This window comes from Zalophus californianus, chromosome 7, assembly GCF_009762305.2.
Source record: "Zalophus californianus isolate mZalCal1 chromosome 7, mZalCal1.pri.v2, whole genome shotgun sequence".
Lineage (NCBI taxonomy): Eukaryota > Metazoa > Chordata > Mammalia > Carnivora > Otariidae > Zalophus > Zalophus californianus.
In genome coordinates this window covers 119,023,694-119,045,435 of record NC_045601.1, presented here as the reverse complement: position 1 = coordinate 119,045,435, position 21,742 = coordinate 119,023,694, and the positions used below count along the sequence as shown (strand labels likewise).

The following is a 21,742-nucleotide window of genomic DNA, read 5'->3' as shown; positions in this document are numbered from 1 at the left end:
GCTGTGAGTGGGTTTCTTGGGGTTTTGGTAAAATCTGCTTCCTGTGTCTGCTCCCAACTCATTTCCAATTCCTTTCTTCTCCTTTCTTCTCCCCATTCCATTTCCTACTGTGTATCTTGCCCAGCACAGTGTTCTGTCTGTCTATAAGCCAGGCCCTTGCCTGTGGGACCTCAGGTCCTACATGAATGTGTGAACCTTGTCAACTCCAGTGGGAGCTCTGCAGGAGGCTTGGAGGGGGCTGAATTAGGCCAGAGGTCTTAACCTTGTTTGACCCATGGATCCCTTTGGCAGACTAGAGAGGTCTACTTATTCCTCCTCAGAATTGTTTTAAAACGTGTTACACACATACCCACACACACGTGTATATCTCATATCACAGAAGAGATCAATTGAAAGAGTTGACTAAAATGTTAAAAAAAAAACACAGTAACCTATGTTTTTAAAATATATTTAATAACAATAGCAGGGGGTGTAGTAACTACTAATATCTCCAAATAGTAATAAGCATAAAAGATACTCAATACTTGGAGATTTCTACAAAGGTAGTGGATACGAACAGAGCTGTGGTGTCTCAGTGACAAGTCCCAGGTGCTGCTAATACTACTGGGGGTTTTGCTCGTATTCATACTTGGAGGACATGCTAAATTTCTGTTAGAGGTTAATAAAAATAGAGGTGTAAATTTTTTGGGCCCTAATTCTAAGACCCCCTTCAAGGGTCTGGAAGTCACAGGCAGGGAATCCTTGGATTTGGCTGATCAGATGTACAGATGACCCAATAGGTGGGAGCTATTTGGATGGGAGCCAGAATCAAGAGCCTAAATTATTTCAGAGGTTTGGAAGGATGAGCCACAACCATCAATGGAGCATTTAACAGAGTTTAAATTGGTTGGGGGAAAAAAATCACTTGCAAGTATTGGAAAAGGCAGACCTATCTTGATGGAAGTTTGTGTGAAATAAAGACCCTGGGGTCTTGGCTGATGATACTCACAAAATGAGCCAATTGGATAATGAGGATACCAATAAAGGTAATCTGTTGAATTAAAAACCCCTTGGTGGGAATGCAAGCTGGTGCAACCACTCTGGAAAACAGTATGGAGGTTCCTCAAACAGTTGAAATTAGAGCTACCATTCGATCCAGCAATTGCACTACTGGGTATTTACCCCAAAGATACAAATGTAGGGACCCGAAGGGGTACGTGCACCCCAATGTTTATAGCAGCAATGTCCACAATAGCTAAACTGTGGAAAGAGCCAAGATGTCCATCGACAGATGAATGGATAAAGAAGATGTGGTATATATACACAATGGAATATTATGCAGCCATCAAAAGGAATGAGATCTTGCCATTTGCAATGACGTGGATGGAACTGGAGGGTGTTATGCTTAGTGAAATAAGTCAATCAGAGAAAGACATGTATCATATGACCTCACTGATATGAGGAATTCTGAATCTCAGGAAACAAACTGAGTGTTACTGGAGTGGTTGGGGGTGGGAGGGATGAGGTGGCTGGGTGATAGACATTGGGGAGGGTATGTGCTACGGTGAGCGCTGTGAATTGTGCAAGACTGTTGAATCACAGATCTGTACTTCTGAAACAAATAACGCAACATATTTTAAGAAAAAAGAAAAAGAAGAAGATAGCAGGAGAGGAAGAATGAAGGGGAGTAAGTCAGAGGGGGAGACGAACCAGGAGAGATGATGGACTCTGAAAAACAAACAGGGTTCTAGAGGGGAGGAGGGTAGGGGGATGGGTTAGCCTGGTGATGGGTATTAAAGAGGGCACACTCTGCGTGGAGTACTGGGTGTTATGCACAAACAATGAATCATGGAACACTACATCAAAAACTAATGATGTAATGTATGGTGATTAACATAACAATAAAAAATTAAAAAAAAAGAATTGTGTTAGTACTGATAAATAGCCACAGGTGGCTAGTGGCTCCTATTCTGGAAAGGGTAGCCTTAAAGATTTTTCTCTACACTGCAGGGTCTCCCCAGCTTCCCTTTGCTTGCTCCTGTCAAAATGAAGCATATGACCTATTTCAGTTTTACACACACACAAAAGCTTCTTGCAAAGATGGCACTGAACTAGGCATGCCATTTTGTAATCCGCCACTCTCCCCCTCATGATAGGTTGTACATAGCTCAGCCACTATGCAGTGTCCTAAGTGTTGCAATGACCCACATTTTATCTAACCAACTCCCCATGATGGACATTCAGGCCCTTTCCATTGTTTTCATAATACAATAACAGACACACTTCAATAAATTTGCATGTATATCTCTGTATCCATGGGGGAGAACTTCAGTATGATACATCTCTAAAGGTGGAGTTGGTAGGTCAAACGGCAGTTACATTAAAATAACTGGTACATACTGCCAAAGCCCCCTTAAAAAGGTGTGACTATGTCGACTTTCAAAAAAAGTATATGAGTACTTATGCTCCTATGTGGTGACAACATCGAGGTTGTCAATTGCCCCCCCTTTTTTTGCTAATCAGATATTTTACTGTTTCTTTAATTTACTTTTCCTTAACTACTGGCGATGACGAGAGCTTTTTCATTTGCTTATAAACTTTTCTTTTTCTGTTTATTGCCTGTTACATCTTTCTACAATCTTTCTATTCTGTTTTCTTACTGCTTTGTAAAAAGCTCTTTGTATTGTCTATTTTGTCAAACATTTTTTCCAGACCAATTTGTCTCGTATTTTACTTAAGGTTAGCCGTAAGTAAGCTTTGTCAGTTTTGTGTCATCCTTGAGGATTATATGCACCGACTGTTAAAGAAACGGAAAAACAAAACAAGCACGGGTGAGCATAACAGAGTCTTACACAGTTCTTGCCATTTTGGTCCGCGGTCCCTCACATGTACTTCAAATCCCAGCTTCGGGATTTTCTAGATGAACGATTGGGGGCCAATTTCTTAATCTCACTGGGCTTTGGTCTTCTAGTCTGCAAAGCGGGAATGATAAAACTTACTTTATAGGAACTTGGGGATACTTGTAGCTCTGGCTTTGGCTTAAGACGTTCCCTTCCCTTTTCCTGCAGTAGCCTCATAAATCAAATCAGACCCAACAACTGGTTTCTTAAAAAAATTGTATTTATTAGGATCTTCGGAAAAAAACGGGATGGTGGGAGCATGGTGGACGTGGCAATTAAGACCGAGTACTTACGTGCCGAGTAAGGCGCAAAGAGTAGTGCTAACTCCTACCTCTCAAGAACGCTCTAGAGAGTGCTTTACTCCAATTTTACGAGGAGTAAAGAGCTCAAGGAGCTCAGTTTGTGTGTCTCTAAACTAAGCGCCTCACCTAGGAGTCCTGTCCGCGCCTCCGCCAGGAAGCCCTCGGGGCACTTCTCCTCCCGGGGTCCCGCCTCCCGCCCAGGTCGGTTAGACCCACCGGTAGGGGCGTGAGCGTAAAGTGACGCGGAACAAAGCGGCGCGGCCTCGGGTGTCCCCGGCCCTTGCAATTAAAGTCCGGTCTCCCTCCTGGCGGCTTCCTCGCGGTGCCTTCTGGGAGTTGTAGTCAGACGCGCTTCAGCCTATTCCAGGGCGAGCCGAGACAAGACTCTAATTCCCAGAATGCCCCGCGGCGGGCGAGTGAGTGCAGCGCCTATTCTTATCTTCCCTACTTTTCCACTCCTTCCCCTCCTTTTCTTTTCTTCTGAATCCTCCACTGTCTAGGTCTTTGTCCCTCTCCCCATCTTTTTCTCTCATTTTCCCTCGTCCATTCTCCTGTCTAGTTCTTTGTCCCTCTCCCCATCTTTTTCTCTCATTTTCCATCGTCCATTCTCCAGTTCCCTGGAGCCAAGGCGAGACCTTAGCTACGATTAAGCGACGACTTGAGACTCAAGGTGCACGAAGGGGGAGCGACACGGAGTGGTAGGGGGGCGCCGAGAGAGAGGGGATGAGGGAGGTATGAGAGTTGGCTGAGAGGCGATGAGTAGGAGGAAAGTAGGAGAGAAGTGAGGAGATCCGACATGTCGATCAGGGTGAATGAGGTGAAGTCTTGGCGGGGCAAAGAGGAGAGGTGGACTTAGATTTGGGCGATAAGGAGGAGAAAAGTAGTTCATTGCTCTGCCCGGCAGGACCTGTGGGGCCAACAAACAGATGGGAAGGACTGACAAATTTGGAGCTCATGGGCTAATCTGACCAGGAGAGGGGAAGGGAGAGGGGGTTGGGCTTAAACAAGTTTCCTTGACACTGCTTAGGTAAAGATGAGACGAAACATTGAAATTAAAAAAATGATTTTGCCAATATGGGACAATTAAGAATTCTCTAATTTGGAAATTGAGAGAAGACTGGAGTTGAGGCTAGAAGTGGGGGGAAGAGGCAAGAGAGGAGGGGAGGTTGGTCAGGTCTGGGAGAAAGGAGAGGAGATGAGTGACATAGAAGAGGAAATCACAGAAAGGATGGGTTATTGTGGGGGCCAGTGGATCTGGAATAGGAATGAGGTGAGGGATGACACTGGCATGGACTGTGGGGGTGAATTTCTAACTTTGCATCTCTCAGGTCATGATGGAGAGCACCCCCTCAAGGGGTGGACTGAACCGAGTACACCTACAATGCAGGAATCTGCAGGAATTCCTAGGCAGCCTGAGCCCTGGCGTATTAGACCGATTGTATGGGCATCCTGCCACCTGTCTGGCTGTCTTCAGGTAAGGACCCCCTTCATGGCAGGGACCATGTTGAGGAAATGTAATGAGGCCTTCAGACTGGAATAAGTTATCATGAGTTGAAGCTTAGCCCTCGGGGACTTGAAGACTGAAGTGTGTCAGGCCAAAACAGATGGAGCTAGTGGGAACAGCAAGACTGGTAAAGGTGTGTGTGTGGGGGGGGTGGGGTGAGATGTTGAGAGGTTGTTGAGGGCAGAGATGCAGATAAGGCAGTTTCTGATACTAACATTTTACCTGTACCCCCTTCCAGGGAGCTCCCATCTTTGGCTAAGAACTGGGTGATGCGGATGCTCTTTCTGGAGCAGCCTTTGCCACAAGCCGCTGTAGCCCTGTGGGTGAAAAAGGAATTCAGCAAGTGAGTCTCTGCTGCATGCTCAGCCAGATGCAGATTTCTCAACAACTAGCTATTCCAAGTGTTCCTTGGAATACTTCCAGGAAATATTAATGGATACACCACAAAGCTTGTACTTAAAAAATAAGTTTGGGAAACTCTGCGTGTATTTCCCCTCTTGGAAAATTGTGATGTCTACAACAAGATTCTGGTAGGCATTGCTGTAAAGAAATTTGCCTTAAGAAGACACTCTTTTTGCTGTATGAAATGGTGTTCCAAGGGATAACCAGTTCGGAAAAGGCAGAAATGGAGGCCTTTATGGGCCCCCTTCTTCTTGTTCTCCGGACACCCCCTTACTTCTCCGCTTCTGTTTCAGAGCTCAAGAGGAAAGTACAGGGCTCCTGAGTGGCCTCCGTATCTGGCACACCCAGCTGCTCCCTGGTGGTCTCCAGGGCCTCATCCTCAACCCCATCTTCCGCCAGAACCTCCGCATTGCCCTTCTGGGTGGGTATGTCACTTCCATCTTCCTAAGCTAGGCCAGGGGATCTAGTATTTAAACTGCTGGGGGCGGGGGTGGGGGTGGGGAAGAGCCCCTGAGGGGCCCCTCTGGAACCTTGTGGTCTCCACCTTTGGGAGCTCCTTTAGGAATAAGTTGGACGAGATGTAGCTGCATGATGTAGGAAAGAAATGTCTCCCACTCATAGCCCATGGAGATGAAGGGGGAAAGAGGACAGAGAAGCAGGCAGGGAACACAGGCAGGGTTCCTTACTCTTGGCCCATCCTCGCATAGGGGCAAAGCCTGGTCTGATGACACAAGTCAGCTGGGTCCAGACAAGCACGCCCGGGATGTTCCCTCACTTGACAAGTACGCCGAGGAGCGATGGGAGGTGAGGACTTGGGACTCTGTCTCTGCTTGTGCTCCTACATCTCATGGCCCTTAGAGGCATCATTCTCTCTATCCACTTCTGTTCCTCAGGTGGTCCTGCACTTCATGGTGGGCTCCCCCAGTGCAGCCGTCAGCCAGGACTTGGCTCAACTCCTCAGCCAGGCTGGGCTCATGAAGAGGTGAGGAAACCAGAGGTACATCAGATCCCTGCTAAACTGAGTGTCTGGGGTGGGTTAGGATTGCAGGCAGTTAACTGAGAAAGGAGAGCTGAGTGGAATTCAGCCAGAGAGAAACCAAGACAAAATATGAGAGGACAAGAGGGGATGCTGGCCTCTCTATGCATACCTCCACCATTGGCCCTCTCTATGTCTCTAGCACTGAACCTGGAGAGCCACCCTGCATTACTTCGGCCGGCTTCCAGTTCCTGTTGCTGGACACCCCTGCCCAGCTGTGGTACTTTATGTTGCAGTATCTGCAGACAGCCCAGGTCAGGAGGCTGCTTGCCGGCATGCTCTGATCTTCTCAGGACCCACTGAGAGATTACCCTTGCAGACTGTCCCCTGATGTTCTATCCCCTCATTTTCTCCCTTCCATCCCTGCCCCTTTGTCTCTGCCCATTTCTCCCTAGAGTCGGGGCATGGACCTAGTGGAGATTCTCTCCTTCCTCTTCCAGCTCAGTTTCTCTACTCTGGGCAAGGTAAGCAAGGGGATGGAGCTGGGGGCTTGGGTGGGCAAGCTGGTGGGTAGAGAGATGAAGGGGAAATCAGGTTATGGGCAAAAGCATGAAAGATAAGAATGAACAAAGCATAGATGGGAAAAGAGGGAATGAGTGTATGAGTTTGGGAGGGGGAGAATGGGATATTTTGGACCCAACTGGCCACCTCTCTTTCCCAGGATTATTCTGTGGAAGGTATGAGTGATTCTTTGTTGAATTTCCTGCAACATCTGCGTGAGTTTGGGCTTGTTTTCCAGAGGAAGGTATGCACACCCAGATACATGGCTTCTAGGAAAGAGGCAGGGTGGTATCTTACCTTGGCCTTTAAAAAGGAGTGGGGTCTCAGATGGTACCTTCATTGGTAGTGAGTATAGCATAAGTGTAGAGTTGTTGAATCACTGTGCTGTGCACCTGAAACTAATGTTACATTATGTGTCAACTATACTCAAAAAAGAGTGGGGTCTTGGGAGGCAGTAGCAGAAGGGAGTCACCAGGACCAAGTACTTGGGTCCCTTGGAGTTGATAAGTTGGGAGTTGGGGCCCTTGCCCTCAGAGGGGTTTGGTGTCTCAGGCAGGAAGATGGTTAGTGACACCTGAGAGAAAGCCAGCCCTCTGCCTTTCCCTTCTGTATTTTCCAGAGGAAATCTCGGCGTTACTACCCCACACGCCTGGCCATCAATCTCTCATCAGGTGTTTCTGGAGCTGGGGGTACTGCCCATCAGCCAGGCTTCATTGTCGTGGAAACTAATTACCGACTGTATGCCTACACTGGTGAGGCCAGACAGAGGGCCCCAAACAGCAGAGAGGGGATGGGAGTGGGGAGAGGGAAGGAACCAGGAGGGAGTGCCAGTTTATGTTCACGTTTACAGAGTTCTCTGACATTCCTCATCACACCTGAAGGTCTTGAGGGAGTCTGGGTGTGGGGATAGTCTTCTCATCTTCTCTTCCTGTCCCTGGGCCAGAGTCGGAGCTGCAGATCGCCCTCATTGCCCTGTTCTCAGAGATGCTCTATCGATTCCCCAACATGGTGGTGGCACAGGTGACCCGGGAGAGCGTGCAGCAGGCCATCGCCAGTGGCATCACAGCCCAGCAGGTATCCCCACTTGGGGAAGGCGGGGGCGGAAAGATAGCCTGCACTTGGGCTATGGGGTACGGGGTGCTCATCTTACAGAAGGCTAATGTCGGCTCTGTTTCAGTGGATGGTGGTGAGTTGTTTGTGTTTGAGTGTAGACCATGCACATGAAGAGAAGTCAAGGCTCTAAGCGTGGGGAAAAAACACAGGGGGGTGGGGGGGGTATAGATTTGTGTCTCCACCACCAACCCCTTCTAGCTGTGTCTCCACCACTAACCCCTTCCTAGCTGCCTGGTTGCTTGACTTTTCTGAGCCTTGCTTTCCTCATCTGAAAAATGGAAATAACAACATTTCCCTTCATAGGGCTAGGGGAGGATTCAATGAGAGAATAGCAGTAAAGCCTTTGGCTCAGAGCCTGTCATGCAGTAAGTGTTGCTGCTATTTTAAAAAAGAAAAACAAAACAAGACTATAGAAAGGGCAAATGTGCTAGAGAAGAAATAGCAGACATGACCAGTGGGAACCGCAACTTGGGATGACAGCTGAACAGGAATGGGTTAACGACAGGCACGTGGCTATGGATTTTTAACAGTAAGCTGATATTCCAGTGACATTAAGTAACAGCTTAGGTACCTTTCCTGCCCTCTTAACCTGAGCCCCTGATCCCATTCTTGTCTGTTTTCCTAGATCATCCACTTCCTAAGGACAAGGGCCCACCCAGTGATGCTCAAACAGGTACCAAGCTGCTGGAGGCTGACAGCCCCTGGCACCTGGCGATGAAGTGATGGAAAAGAGAAAGGGACAGCCAAATATGGGGAATGAGTAGACGGCTGGGGTTGTCTGGGGCAGTATTCCTGCATCTTCACAGCCATTGCTTGCCCCTACAGACACCTGTGCTGCCACCCACCATCACAGACCAGATTCGGTTGTGGGAGCTAGAAAGGGACAGACTACGGTTCACTGAGGGTGAGTGGCTTCTAGTGGTTGATTCTTGGTCATGGGCCAGGAGAAGGACAATTTCGTCTTTATGAACTGAAAAAACTATTCATGCGTTTTTTTTTTTTATTGCATGGGTTGGGAGAGAAAAGCTGGCAAGACACTATTTAGGGGGTGAGTGTGTAGTAGTAAATTGTCTCAAATCAATGCAATGTGGATTTAGCTAGAAGTGGGAAATTGGGAGCGATAATTCACAGTAATTTCTCTGGTTTGGTGAGCATTAGTGGGTTTTCTTACTGTGTTATATTGCCTTACTGAACATGGCTGGATCACACTACTGTTACTGGAACAGGCAAGCCTCAAGAATTTGTTTTTAAAAATAGTGGTGGCTGGCAAGCCCAGACCACTGCCCTGAGGCTGCCCGGCCTCACGTTTTTTGCCTTGTCTCCCGGCTGCCCCTGCCCTGCGGACTCCAGGTGTCCTGTATAACCAGTTCCTGTCGCAAGTGGACTTTGAGCTGCTGCTGGCCCACGCTCGGGAGCTGGGCGTGCTGGTGTTCGAGAACTCGGCCAAGCGGCTGATGGTAGTGACCCCGGCCGGGCACAGCGACGTCAAGCGCTTCTGGAAGCGGCAGAAGCACAGCTCCTGAAGAGTGCGGGCTCGGACCGGGCGGGGTGGGGCAGGGTGGCCGCGTGGAGGCGGGCTTGGCCTCAGAACTCAGGTGTTTTTTATTTATGCGTCGGACTCTTAATTGTTTAATAAAGTTGTGGAAATGAGCCACGCGGCCCCGGGCGCCTCCCCGCGAGGCTTCCTTTCTCCTCCAAGGACCCGCTTGTCGCAGCGCTGGCAGCCATTGGACCGGAGGGCGGTGAATGGGGCCGAGCCCGCTACCGCGCATGCCCTGAGCGGGACCCCGCCTCCCTGTCCCGCGCGGCTCGCGGGTCGCGTTCTGGGGTTGGATTCGCTGGTTCCCTTGGCGTCTGCTGTTGCTGCGGCCGCGGGGCGCCCTGGGATAGCGGCGGGCTGGCCTGGTGAGCGCGCGCCGGAGCTGCCTCCGCATGGGGGAGGGGGTGTGGGAGTTGCCGCGCTGCCGGGACCCACGCGGTGCGACGGGCCGAGCAGGGCCGGGGGGCAGCGCGGTCGGTGTTTGGGCAGGACTCCTTGCCGGCTCTCTGGCGCCCTGATGTCGACCTTCTCCCAGAATCCCTGAGTCCTTTCCCCGCCTGGGTGTCAGCGGTCATCCCCCGACGCGGATGCACAGGTTGAGGGCGACTCCCCACACCGTGCACTCTAGTCCTCACTAGAAAGCGTCGTGCGGGAGGGAGTAGACAGAAAACAGACCAGTCCTAGTAGAAGGCAGGGAATAAGGAAGAGGGTGTGACCCACGCACCCACATCTCCTAATGTGCTTTATCTGGAACAGATCTTGGCCCTTTCCAAGCACTCCTGATGCCTCATTTGCCTTTGGCCTCTTTTCGATCACCATTCTGGGGGCTGAGGCCCTCACAGGGCCTCCCCAGGTTCCATCCTCTCTCTACCCACTCAAAGCCCTATGGATCCTCCATCTCCCGGAGGAACCATGAAGCCAAACAGAAGCGCCAGCGAGAGAAGCAGGCGGCGCTGGAGGCTGGGCTAGTCCGAAAGAGCAAGGTTAGGGGTCAGACAGCTTGTCCTTAGTTCTTTTGAGAAAATTTTGGAGGGGGCTGGAGGAGAGACTGGTTGGATTCCAGATTCCTGGGGTATCTTGGAAATTGTACCCCCCACCCCCGCTTTTTGGTCATTCTCTCCAGTCAGCTGCAGAATCCAGTAAGGCCTGGACTCCCAAGGAGGTGGTGGTGTATGAAATCCCCACGCAACCTGGTGAAAAGAAAGGTAATTGGGGAACTTGAAGGCCTTTTCACTCACATTTTTGTTGCCCATTTGGGCTGCTAAAATGCAGCCTGGGAACAAAGTTCAGGACTTAGTGGAGCTCTCCTCTGCTGCTGCAGATGTCTCCGGGCTCCTACCTCCTGCATACAGCCCTCGGTATGTTGAGGCTGCCTGGTACTCTTGGTGGGTGCGAGAGGGCTTCTTCAAACCAGAGTATCAGGTTAGTACCTGGAACGGAGTGGGTACTAAATGGTCTCCAGGACAGAATGGCGTTTGAGCTTGGTGGGCAGAAAGGAGCCTCAGAATCTGGAGCTTACAGCTGGCCCGCCCAATAAAACGGGAGAGCTTGTCTTCTGCCCCTGGTGTCCAAAGGGTTTTCTTGGCAGGGTTTTCCCTTTCCTGTTATTTGCCGGACTATTTTTCCTGCAGTTCTTTCCGCCTTGGTGACACCAGAGGGTGCTATTCCCCCAGGTAACATCCAATCATCTTTTGCCCTTTGACTTTTCAACTTTCTAGACCAAGCTGCCCCAGGCTACAGGGGAGACCTTTTCCATGTGTATCCCACCTCCCAATGTCACCGGCTCCCTACATATCGGGCATGCACTGACGGTGGCCATACAGGATGCCCTGGTGCGCTGGTGAGAGAGGAATGGGGATGCTTGCCTTCTTGGAGGGGAAGGAGAAAGTGTGATAGGCTGGAAGGAGTGAGAGTAAACACGTAAGCTCAGGGGTTTGTGTGAGGGTGTTTGTTTTGCAGGCACCGGATGTGTGGGGATCAGGTGCTGTGGGTCCCTGGCTCAGATCACGCAGGAATTGCCACACAGGTATGCATTTTGCCACTTTGCCCTTTTCTTGGGTGAAGGAGAGTTGTTCTCCCAAAGTGACCTGATTCTCTGTTCACTTGCCTCCCAATCTTACTGTAGGCTGTGGTGGAGAAGCGACTGTGGAAGGAGCGAGGAGTGAGGAGACATGAGCTGAGCCGGGAAGAATTCCTTAGGGAGGTGTGGAAGTGGAAGGAGGAGTGAGTATGATGGGTCAGGGTGGAGGGGCCGAGGTGGCAGGCTTCGCCCTGCTTCCGGCCGATCTCCCTAACTTGACGGGCTCTTCCCATCCAGCCCTAACTTCCCTCAGCGAGGGGAGCTCTGGATTCCTTTAGCTTTCAGCGGGGTCTCCAAGCTCTGTGTGTGGTGTGTGCGTGCACGTGTGTATTATATATATACTTTAAAATGCACACGTTTGTGGGAATGGGCACGTATGTATGTTTTTTCTTCACTTATCCCATGTTTTCTGACCTACATTTCACTATCTCTTCTACTTACCTATTTCTACCTTCCATTTGCTTGAAATTACTCTTATTCTTACAGGTCTGTTACCATGTGCCATTTTCTCTGTAAAGCTTCTTTTGGTTTTTCCCAAATTAGCTGCCTCCTCCTCTGTTACCATAGAACTTTGTTTTTTTGTTTGTTTAAGTAAACTCTACATCCAATGTGGGGCTTGAGCTCACGACCTCCAGATCCACAGTGCGTGCTTCACCGCCTGAGCCAGCCAGGCAGCCGAGAACTTTATACTTATTTTGATGCCATAGAAGGTCCCTACTGAGTTTGTGTGTCTGTCTCCATTGGCTTCTAGAGGCTAGGTCAATGCCATACTCCAGTAGCTGGCATTGCTGGGGGTATCACTGGGCCTGATACATAGCTGGTGCTTAGGACAAGCTTGCTGACAAAAATCTCTCTGGGCACAGGAAAGGTGGAGAGATCAGTGAGCAGCTCCAAGCTCTGGGGGCCTCCCTAGACTGGGACCGAGAGTGCTTCACTATGGATGCTGTGAGTGCTCCAGGCCTTGCTCCCTGTGGGTGTCGGGGCGGTGTCTAGAGACAGGTGTGGGCAGGCAGGATGTTGTGTGTGTTGGGGGTAGCAGGTGGGGGGGATCGCCTGGGTCCCTGAGTGCCGTGATGGGCTGAGAAGGGGCTGTTAGATATGGATGCTGAGGTCATTCCCTAGGGCTCCTCGGTGGCTGTGACTGAAGCTTTTGTGCGACTCTACGAGGCAGGGTTGTTGTACCGGAGCCAGCAGCTTGTCAACTGGTCCTGCACTTTAAGATCAGCCATCTCAGATATTGAGGTGAGGCAGAGGAGGAGGAGCAGGTCTTTGAGAACTCCTAGGTGGGGGAAAGCTCAGACTCTGGAGCCAGACTGCCAGGAGTCACTGGGTCCTGCCGCCTACCAGCCGTGTGACTTCTGGCAGGCCGTTAGCCTCTGTAAGCCTCAGTTTTCCCAGTCTGTAAATTGGGGGTGATGGAAATGCCTGTGTCAAGGGGGCGTTGTGAGAATTAAATGAGAATTTACGGAAGGTGTTCAGCATGATACCCCACACAGTATAAGTGCTCGGTGAATATTTCTCTTAACTGTGACTGAATTGGGGGGCGGCGGTGGCTCTTGAATCCTCTGAGTGTCTTTAGATGAGCTGCAGGGGGCCCAAGGCAGGTGGGTGAGTGGAGGTGGGAAGCCTGCAGAAGGGCTCCTCTCCAACCCTGCTGCTTGGATTCATCCAGGTGGAGAACCGGCCCCTGCCTGGCCGCACGGAGCTTCGACTGCCTGGCTGCCCCACCCCTGTGTCTTTTGGCCTCCTCGTTTCTGTGGCCTTCCCTGTGGATGGAGAGCCTGGTGAGGGTAATCCTCAGGTTGCCTGCTTATCTCTGCCTTCTTGAGCATGTGTTGGCTTGATGGGACGGAACCCACCAACCCGTTTCCCACATGGCCTGGTGGGAAGCATAAGGAACCTTGGTAGTGTTTGTGTTCTCGTGGGCATTTATTCTGGGTATTCTGTGTCACGTGAGAAAAGTGCACATGGTAGCTGCCCTTCAGGAGCTTAGCATCATTCTGCAGGAGGCTGCTACCCCGAAAGAGACAAAAGATCAATTCTGAAGTATGATTTGAACAGTAAGTGTCTGGAAGAATTCAGAGAAAGCGAAGAAAGATTAGCCAGAATACACGGAGGAAGTTTCTCAAGGAGGGGCTCGTGCTTGCCCCAGAGAGTGTGCAGCATTTGTGATTAGGGCCCCGAGAACTCTCAGTGTTCTCTGGGCACCAAGTAAGGATTCTAGTTGTTTTTGTTAATGATCTATCTGTTTCTCCCTTGCAAGTTTTCGAGAAATTCCTTAGCACCAGACAGCCTCCCAGGCTACTGGTCATCAGTTTACATGGAAACCCCAGGCTCCTAATTTTCTCTAGTTGCTCCTGGGGGCCTGCTCAACCTTGACGGCTTCTCGCCTCCTCCCTTCTCTGGTTCTCCTGGCTTCAGTTACGGGAGTGAGGGGCCAGGTAGATGACCAGCATCGAGTGCTTGACTTTTGTCTTCAGACGCAGAGGTTGTGGTGGGAACCACAAGGCCAGAGACATTACCTGGAGACGTGGCTGTGGCTGTTCATCCTGACGACTCCCGACATGCGGTAATACACACCGTGCTCTCCTGTAGCTTTCTCTTCCTGTCCTTTTTGATGGGAGCGCCTTCTTTCCTTCCATTTCCTCTTCCTAAGACTTCTCTCATCTCCGCTCTCCAGTGTCTTTGACTATATGTCTTTCTTTTCTTGTTGTTCTACCTTTTCTCTAGCTCAGTGGTTGACAAATTATGGCCCGTGGGCCAAACCCATCCCGTTGCCTGTTTCTGTATGATCCACACTTGCACGTTTAGGTATAATCTGCAACTGGGTGTCATTACCTAACTGCTGCAGCGTCAGAGCAGAGTAATTGTGCAGAGGCTGAATTTGCCTCTTGGCCTGCAAAGGCTAAACTACACTCCGGCCCCTAAGAAAAAGTTTACTGACCACTGCTCTAGCTCTTTACTTTCTGGTGTTGAGCCTCTTCTTCCCAGGGTTCTCACGCTCAGCCCAGGCCCTTGCACTCCACACGTGTGCCTGTCCTTGATCTCGCTCTTTTCCTTTCAGCATCTGCATGGGCGACAGCTTCGTCACCCCTTGACCGGGCAGCTTCTCCCCCTCATCACAGACTCTGCTGTTCAGCCACATGTGGGCACAGGTGGGTGGAGGTCATGGGAAGGAGAGCAGGCCGGGGATTCTGGAGGAGTGGGGAAGCACCAGGAAGAGGAAGAAAGGAGGGGAGGGAAAGCCTCTTCGAGGGTAGTCTCAGTGGAGAGCAAGATGAAAACAAGGCATAGACCAAGAGGAAAGGGGAGGGATGGGGGCGTGGGCGATGACAAAACCACTGGCGAAGGTTGAGGGTCTGTGCTCACGGTGGGTCTGCTCTCCCAGGGGCAGTGAAGGTGACTCCAGCGCATAGCCCTGCAGATGCTGAGCTGGGGGCCCGGCACGGCTTGAGCCCCCTGAGTGTCATCGCAGAGGATGGGACCATGACCTCCCTCTGTGGGGACTGGCTACAGGTGTACCGGCCTCAGTGTCACCCTATCCTTTGGGGGCACCCTCTGCCTTTCCTCACCTCCTCCCCTCTCTCGCTTTCTTGTTTTTTAGCGACCTTTACCCTTTACTGTTGCCATTTTCTCCCCAGGGTCTTCACCGATTTGTGGCCCGGGAAAAGATTATGTCTGCGCTGACAGAGCGGGGCCTGTTTCGGGGCCTCCAGAACCACCCCATGGTGCTTCCTATTTGCAGGTAACCCCACTTTAACCCTTTTACATAGGACTTCCCCGGGAAGGGCGTGGACAAAGCTCAAGAGTACAAGAGGGTAGGCTCTGTACCCCTTGCAAGGAAATGGAAGCTCTGTGTCAGTTTTGTTTTCTGCTGTGTTCTCTGTTCTGAGGTCCTGGCATGTAGTAGGGTCCCATGTCCCTTGGGGGGAAAAGCACAGAACTCAAGGAGCAGCAAACTCACCCCCTCTCTTTCTCAGCCGTTCTGGGGACGTGGTTGAATACCTGCTGAAGAGCCAGTGGTTTGTCCGCTGTCAGGAGCTGGGGGCCCGAGCTGCCCAGGTGAGGCTGCAGGGCGAGGAAGGGCCAGCGCCTTGGGCAGCGAGAACTCCCTGCAGCTTGGAATGAAGAAACAGGGAGGCTGAGACCCTCCTGCCCCACGGACCTCTGGCCCCCGGCATTTGAGAGGAGAACTGTGGGGATGGAGGCAGGGTGGCCTAGACAGGGCTGGCTCATCTCCCTCTCAAACCCAGAATCTCCTCGGGAGCCTTGGGAGGTCCTTTCTGTGTAACGGCACCACCTCAGGCCGCTTGTCCCGTCTCGGGAGGGTGCAGGTACGGGTGTAGGAAGGGAGGCACTGTCTGAGGGCCTTTTGCTCCAGGCTGTGGAGTCAGGGGCTCTGGAGCTCAGTCCATCCTTCCACCAGAAGAACTGGCAGCACTGGTTTTCCCACATCGGGTAAGGGTGATGGGAGCTCTGGGGAGGTGGGGTGGGCCGAGGCACTGCTTGTGCTGAGAAATCCCTGACGTCTTCTCTGCAGGGACTGGTGTGTCTCCCGGCAGCTGTGGTGGGGCCATCGGATTCCCGCCTACCTGGTGGTAGAGGAGCACACGAAGGTTGGTAGGAGGGAGAGGATGGGAGGGCTGGACGTGGTGGAAGGACAAGTAGCCATAGCGCAGGAGTCAGAGGATGTCCAGTGCCGGTCTCAGCTCCCTGCCTTTCCTGGGCTTCATGCCTTAGTCATGTAAGCCACCACGGGGTCAGCGCTCCTGAGCTGGCCCTTTTTCCTCTCACCGCCAGGGGGAGCTGGCTGTTCCCAGATCACATTCGAGGACGTGAGATGCAGTGATGTTTCACACCTGGCAGGTGTGACTCTTCCTCACTCTCCTCCAGCCCTTACTTTTTCTGTAGGGTGATAAGGAGGACTGTTGGGTGGTCGGGCGGACAGAGGCTGAGGCCAGAAGAATAGCTGCAGAACTGACAGGGAAACCAGGAGCAGAGCTGACCTTGCAGAGGGGTGAGTGTCTGGGTTGTGGAGGGCAGGGGAGGCCAGGGGAGGGTGGCTGGGCCGTTTGGGGAGCAGATCCTGAGGTAGAAGAGGTGGGGTCAGGAAAGTTGAGGATGGGGCAGAGGGCCTGACAGTGGTCTCGGCGGTGGGGGGGTTGTTGGGCTGGAAAGATGCACAGCTGTGGGCTTGAGGTTCCATCTGTCCCCATTCCCTGCTCTGTTTGTCAGATCCTGATGTCCTGGACACATGGTTCTCTTCGGCTCTTTTCCCCTTTGCTGCCCTGGGCTGGCCCCAAGAGGTGAGGGGGGTTGAGAGGAAGAGACTGAAGGTGGGGATATGATGAAGTAGACACCTGCCCCCCACTCCCGAGAGCCTCGAGGAGAGGTGCAGGCACAGGGCTTGGCTTCTCATTGCTTCTCTTTTTCCTCCTAGACCCCAGACCTTGCTCGTTTCTACCCCCTGTCACTTTTGGAAACGGGCAGTGACCTTCTTTTGTTCTGGGTGGGCCGCATGGTCATGTTGGGGACCCAGCTCACAGGGCAGCTCCCCTTCAGCAAGGTAATGGCCCTTCAGTGCCCAGCCCCTCTCTTTGACTCCCCGGTTTTCCCTAAATCTTGTCCTCTCTTCTAACCCCTAACGTGCTGTTGTTTGTGGTCCCAGTTCCTTTTGCCTGATTCACTTCCTACCCTAACCCCTGATACATGGAGGCCAGAGATGCCCTGGGTACCCCCAGGGAAAGGCTCCCCTGCTCCCTCCGCTGACTCCCTCCGTGCCCTCAGGTGCTTCTTCATTCCATGGTTCGGGACAGGCAGGGCCGGAAGATGAGCAAGTCCCTGGGGAATGTGTTGGACCCACGAGACATCATCAGTGGGGTAGAGCTTCAGGTCAGGATGAAGAGTCTGGCGAGGGATGGCGTTTGTGGGAGAGAAGAAGGGAGCCTGAGGAGAGGAGCCGGCTGGGAGGGAGAGTGGCTGGGACCCTTGTAGGGTCAGGGTCCCAGACCAAGGCCACTGAAGTACTTACCCATCCCAGGTGCTGCAGGCAAAGCTGAGGGATGGGAACTTGGACGCCACAGAACTGGTGACCGCGGCTGCGGCGCAGGTGAGTCACCAGCGTCTGCCCCTCTCAGCCTCAGGCTCGCAGCCGCCAGTTTCCTGCACAGCCCAGGCTTCTGGCCCTGCAGCCGCACAGGCATCTGCCACCCCTCTTCTCCCTCTGGTTGCAGAGAAAGGACTTCCCTCATGGGATCCCTGAGTGTGGGACAGATGCCCTGCGATTCGCCCTGTGCTCCCACGGGGCCTTGGGTAAGTCTGGGCAAGGGAGGGGCTGGGGGGCTGTAGGCCCCCTGGCAGACGGGGGGTGGGTGGGCCAGGGTCAAGGACTCCCCGTGCTGCTGCCTCCCACGTGCACACTCTCCCCTCCCTCCCCATCCCTCTCCCTCCCAGGGGGCGATTTGCACCTGTCTGTCTCTGAGGTCCTGAGTTCCCGGCATTTCTGCAACAAAATCTGGAATGCCCTGCGCTTTATCCTCAATGCCTTAGGGGAGAGATTCATACCCCAGCCTGCAGAGGAGGTAAGAGAATAAGAAGAGAGGCTTGAGGGGCAGAATCATCAGGTCTCTGAGGGCTGAAGATGGCATTTGGAGGGAAAGGAGATGGGGAGTCAGTCACCCCCTCCTGAAGCCCCCTTCTGCCCGCAGCTGGTCCCCTCGTCCCCCATGGATGCCTGGGTCCTGAGCCGTCTTGCCCATACTGCCCAAGAGTGTGAGCGCGGCTTCCTGGCTCGAGAGCTTTCACTCATCACGCATGCCCTGCACCACTTCTGGCTACACAGCCTCTGCGATGTCTACTTGGTGAGTCAGACTGGGGCCGTGGCGTTTCCTTCTGCCCCCGCATACCTGCTTCCTGCTCCCCTTGAGATCTGACTCCCTGGCAGAGAACTCGGTCTCTCCTTTTTTAAAATGTTAAATATCATTTACAGAATCATTTTTTAAAAAGATTTATTTATTTGAGAGAGCGAGCGAGAGAGAGCGCATGAGCAAGGGGAGGGGCAGAGGGAGAAGGACAAGCTGACTCTCTGCTGAGCAGGGAGCCTGACGCGGGGCTCGATCCCAGGACCCCGGGACCATGACCTGAGCCGAAGGCAGACGCTTAACGACTGAGCCACCCAGGCGCCCCTTTGTCTCTTTGTGATAGGCGAAAAAACTCAGTGCTTTGCTTTCTAAACTATCCAAACCACACTGACAGTTTTACCCACCTCCCCACCCCTGAGAACCCCTGCCGTAGTTTTCCACTTTCCATGTGCTCCAGAGTGTGTTCTGGGACAGCCAGTGGTGCCCAGGATGCTGTGTGCTCCTGCCTCGTTTACCCACAGCATTTTCCACAGGCAGGGCAGTGAATGTGTGGGAAAGGGACATGGCGTGGCCTGGCCTGTCCCCTGACCCCATGGCTTCTTCCCTAGGAGGCTGTGAAGCCAGTGCTGTCGCACTCGCCCCGTCCCCCAGACCCCCCTCAGGTCCTGTTCTCCTGTGCTGACGCCGGGCTCCGCCTCCTCGCCCCACTGATGCCCTTCCTGGCTGAGGAGCTGTGGCAGAGGCTGCCGCCCAGGCCTGGCGGCAACTCTGCCCCTAGCATCTCTGTTGCTCCCTACCCCACTGCCCGCAGCCTGGTGAGTAACGTGCCCCTGACGTCTGGGGATGGGACCACTGGTAAAGGGCTGGGGAGCAGTCTTCTCAAAGGGTTTGGTGCTGTGGGGTCACGGAGAGTCTTGGTTTGTACTTTAGTGTAGGGTCCTTAGGAGGATGAGTTGTTCTTGCAGGGCTGTGTTGGGGGCAGTCTTAGCCCCGTGGGCAAGAGTAGGACTACATTGCTATGTGACCGTGCCTCAGTTCCCCATCTTTAACCAGGGGTAGTAATAGTTTGTGTCATGGTTGTGGTGAGAATTAGATGTTAGTAATAGGAGGGCTCCCAAATACCTGCAGTTTTAAGCTTTAATAACTTCAGAAGGATAAGTGCTATAAACTCACCCCCAAAATCATTTTAAAGTTTAACTATTTAAATTTTTTTCTGCTTACTTGGTCTTGTGAGTACTTTTGATTGTTCGCCATCTTTGATCAGAGCAATTAACAGACATCAATCACAGATGTCAGCTGAGACCTGCTTAGATGGTGCCCCAGGTTTTGCTTGAGGTGGTGAATTTTGTGTGTGGTGCAGAGGCCAGATTCTGTTGCCCTAAGCAGGTTGGGGTGGCGGGTGTGGGACGGAGCCAGGAGAGCTGATGCCGAGGCCCCCGGGAGCCTGCTTGTCAGCTCTGGGTCTTCCTCTCCAGGGGCACTGGCATCAGCCGGAGCTGGAGCAGCGCTTCTCCCGGGTCCAGGAGGCTGTGCAGGCACTGAGGGCTCTCCGAGCCACATACCAGCTCACCAAGGCCCGGCCCCGAGGTGAGATGGGCCCTGGGTTCCTGAGTCCCTGCAGAAAGGAGGGGCTGGTGGAGGAGCGGGGTGAGCCTGGAGGGCAGAGTCCAGAGTTAGGAGGTGCAGGATGGGAGCAGAAGCAGGATCTCATGCTTTGACCCTGAACAGTTTCCCTTTCCTCCTCAGTGCTGCTGCAGAGCTCAGAGCCTGGAGAGCAGGGCATCTTTGAGGCCTTCCTGGAGCCCCTGGGCACCCTGGGCCACTGTGGGGCCGTGGGCCTCTTACCCCCAGGTGTAGCGGCGCCCTCCGGCTGGGCCCAGGCCCCGCTCAGTGACACCGCCCAGATGTACATGGAGCTGCAGGTGCCCAGAGGCGATTGGAGGGGGAGGGAGGGATCGAAAGGATGTTGGGAGGATGGCAAGGTGCCAGTTCTGTAAAAGTGAGGCGGGCTCCTGAGAACGGGGCAGAGAGAGGCATTGGACAGGCTGCCCATGAAGCAGAGCTGCAGGGGGTGCAGAGAAGGCTGAGTCCTCCCTGTTCTTCCGCAGGGCCTGGTGGACCCCCAGACCCATCTGTCTCTGCTGGCTGCCCGAAGACACAAGTTGCAAAAGCAGCTTGATGGCCTCATGGCCTGGACCCCATCAGAGGAAGAGGCAGAGACTAAGAGGCAGCAGAGGGTGAGGCTGGAGGCCTGACTCCCTGCAGGAACGTGGGCTGGAGGGCATGGGCCTTCTATCGGGATCCTCGCCTCCTTCTCTTCTCGTCTAGCTTTCTTCCCTCCAGTTGGAATTGTCGAAGCTGGACAAGGCGGCCTCTCACCTCCAGCAGCTGATGGATGCATGTCCCAGCGCCGGGGAGCTCTGAGCACCAGCTCACTATCCCTGGCGGTTTTGTCCTCCCCCAGACCTGCCTTCGAGGACAAACAGATCTGGCAACTGTCGGGGCATGATGGGGCCTCTGAGACCATGTGGCTCACCTCCCTCATTTCATAAATGAGGAAACAGACTGGCTTGGTCGGTGTCACTGGGTGTCCTCAAGATACTTACGTCCCTGCCCAGCCTCCCTCCTATGCAGTCCCACCTGGAAGTTTAGGAATGAGATAAACCTTTAAAATCTCAAACATTACTGCCTGTGGTCCTTTTATCTCTCTTTCCCCTAGTGGTGGACTTTCTTGCCTCTCAGTGGTTCCCTGAGACTTTGGTCTAGGAAAGGAGGGGGCTGCCTCTTGGCCTTGGGCTCTGGACTGCAGTGGAGTGTGCGTGCTGGTGGTGCCCGCCTTGTTGGAAGAGAGAGGAGCTTCCTAGGAGGGTCTGGGCACAGTGACTCGGGTTCCACCTACTTCTTAGAATTATTGCCAGTGCCTTGGCTTCTGCGAGCCCTTCCCCCTCACCAAATGGAAGCTCCCCTGTTCCTTGGCCTTACCTTGGGGGTTGCTGGAGAGGAGCAGGTACTTCCTGTGGGCCTACGGGGCTGCAGAGTGCACTGGGGCTGGAGTGCTGCTCCCATTCCGTGTCCCTGACACCAGTTGCCAGGGACATGTTGCCCAGCCTCTGACACATGTACGTCCCCACTGATGCAGACACCCACCCTGAACGTCTTGTGTCCTCCCCGTGGAATTCAGGGGCCTGCCTCTTACATGCCCAAGTTATATTCTGTCCAGCAACTCTGAGTGGCTACTGTTTATGATGGGTCTTTCAGGGTCTGGGGCTTCTGTGATGCCATTGAGAACCTCATGGTGGATGTTTGCTCCATTTTGGAAGTCAAGAAATGTGCTCCGAGAATAAAAGCAACTTGTCCCAAGTATCAACTAGGATTCAACCCAGTAAACAGGTGCAGTTCATTTTGGCCGCTATAAGCAAGCTTCAAATAAAATGGTGGCTTAGGCAAGGTGGAAGTTTCTTCTGCTGGGCAGAGGTAGGGCAGGGCAGGGCTCTGCAGAAATGGGAGGCCCACACCCCACTGAAT

At 52.9% G+C, this 21,742-nt stretch overlaps 2 protein-coding genes across 5 annotated transcripts; both read left to right on the top strand.

Annotated features, from left to right (window-relative positions):
• Positions 1 to 3,591: 3,591 nt before the first annotated feature.
• On the top strand, positions 3,592 to 9,394 carry GTF2H4 (general transcription factor IIH subunit 4). Of its 2 annotated transcripts, none has more exons than XM_027603287.1 (14): positions 3,592 to 3,851; positions 4,510 to 4,655; positions 4,924 to 5,028; positions 5,381 to 5,512; positions 5,795 to 5,891; positions 5,981 to 6,069; positions 6,266 to 6,377; positions 6,564 to 6,587; positions 6,785 to 6,868; positions 7,244 to 7,376; positions 7,568 to 7,698; positions 8,363 to 8,410; positions 8,563 to 8,641; positions 9,088 to 9,394. In XM_027603287.1, the coding sequence occupies exons 2-14, from the start codon at positions 4,513 to 4,515 to the stop codon at positions 9,258 to 9,260; spliced, it is 1,350 nt and encodes a 449-aa protein (XP_027459088.1). In that variant the 5' UTR covers positions 3,592 to 3,851; positions 4,510 to 4,512; the 3' UTR covers positions 9,261 to 9,394. The 2 variants fall into 2 exon arrangements, with proteins under 2 accessions (XP_027459088.1, XP_027459087.1); XM_027603286.1 differs by having other exon boundaries at positions 6,519 to 6,587.
• Positions 9,237 to 20,898, top strand: VARS2 (valyl-tRNA synthetase 2, mitochondrial). Of its 3 annotated transcripts, XM_027603283.2 has the most exons (30): positions 9,237 to 9,642; positions 10,034 to 10,260; positions 10,401 to 10,482; positions 10,599 to 10,699; positions 10,996 to 11,117; positions 11,237 to 11,303; positions 11,403 to 11,500; positions 12,221 to 12,302; positions 12,480 to 12,599; positions 13,030 to 13,141; positions 13,838 to 13,926; positions 14,422 to 14,512; positions 14,746 to 14,873; positions 14,999 to 15,102; positions 15,338 to 15,419; positions 15,739 to 15,815; positions 15,898 to 15,973; positions 16,269 to 16,374; positions 16,593 to 16,663; positions 16,798 to 16,923; positions 17,145 to 17,249; positions 17,398 to 17,466; positions 17,591 to 17,669; positions 17,811 to 17,938; positions 18,065 to 18,217; positions 18,826 to 19,032; positions 19,693 to 19,804; positions 19,964 to 20,139; positions 20,326 to 20,454; positions 20,546 to 20,898. In XM_027603283.2, the coding sequence occupies exons 1-30, from the start codon at positions 9,384 to 9,386 to the stop codon at positions 20,639 to 20,641; spliced, it is 3,474 nt and encodes a 1,157-aa protein (XP_027459084.2). In that variant the 5' UTR covers positions 9,237 to 9,383; the 3' UTR covers positions 20,642 to 20,898. The 3 variants fall into 3 exon arrangements, with proteins under 3 accessions (XP_027459084.2, XP_027459086.2, XP_027459085.2); XM_027603285.2 differs by lacking the exons at positions 9,237 to 9,642; positions 10,996 to 11,117 and having other exon boundaries at positions 9,651 to 10,260; XM_027603284.2 differs by lacking the exons at positions 9,237 to 9,642; positions 10,599 to 10,699 and having other exon boundaries at positions 10,119 to 10,260.
• Positions 20,899 to 21,742: the final 844 nt, after the last annotated feature.

Excerpts from the sequence above, each read along its gene's own strand:
- GTF2H4 (XM_027603286.1), top strand. The coding sequence starts at position 4,513 with ATGATGGAGAGCACCCCCTCAAGGGGTGGACTGAACCGAGTACACCTA. Across the intron at positions 5,513-5,794 it reads CGCATTGCCCTTCTGGGTGG|GGGCAAAGCCTGGTCTGATG; the intron begins GTATGTCACTTC and ends ATCCTCGCATAG. Across the intron at positions 5,892-5,980 it reads ACGCCGAGGAGCGATGGGAG|GTGGTCCTGCACTTCATGGT; the intron begins GTGAGGACTTGG and ends TCTGTTCCTCAG.
- VARS2 (XM_027603283.2), top strand. The coding sequence starts at position 9,384 with ATGAGCCACGCGGCCCCGGGCGCCTCCCCGCGAGGCTTCCTTTCTCCT. Across the intron at positions 11,304-11,402 it reads ACGCAGGAATTGCCACACAG|GCTGTGGTGGAGAAGCGACT; the intron begins GTATGCATTTTG and ends ATCTTACTGTAG. Across the intron at positions 14,513-14,745 it reads TCAGCCACATGTGGGCACAG|GGGCAGTGAAGGTGACTCCA; the intron begins GTGGGTGGAGGT and ends CTGCTCTCCCAG.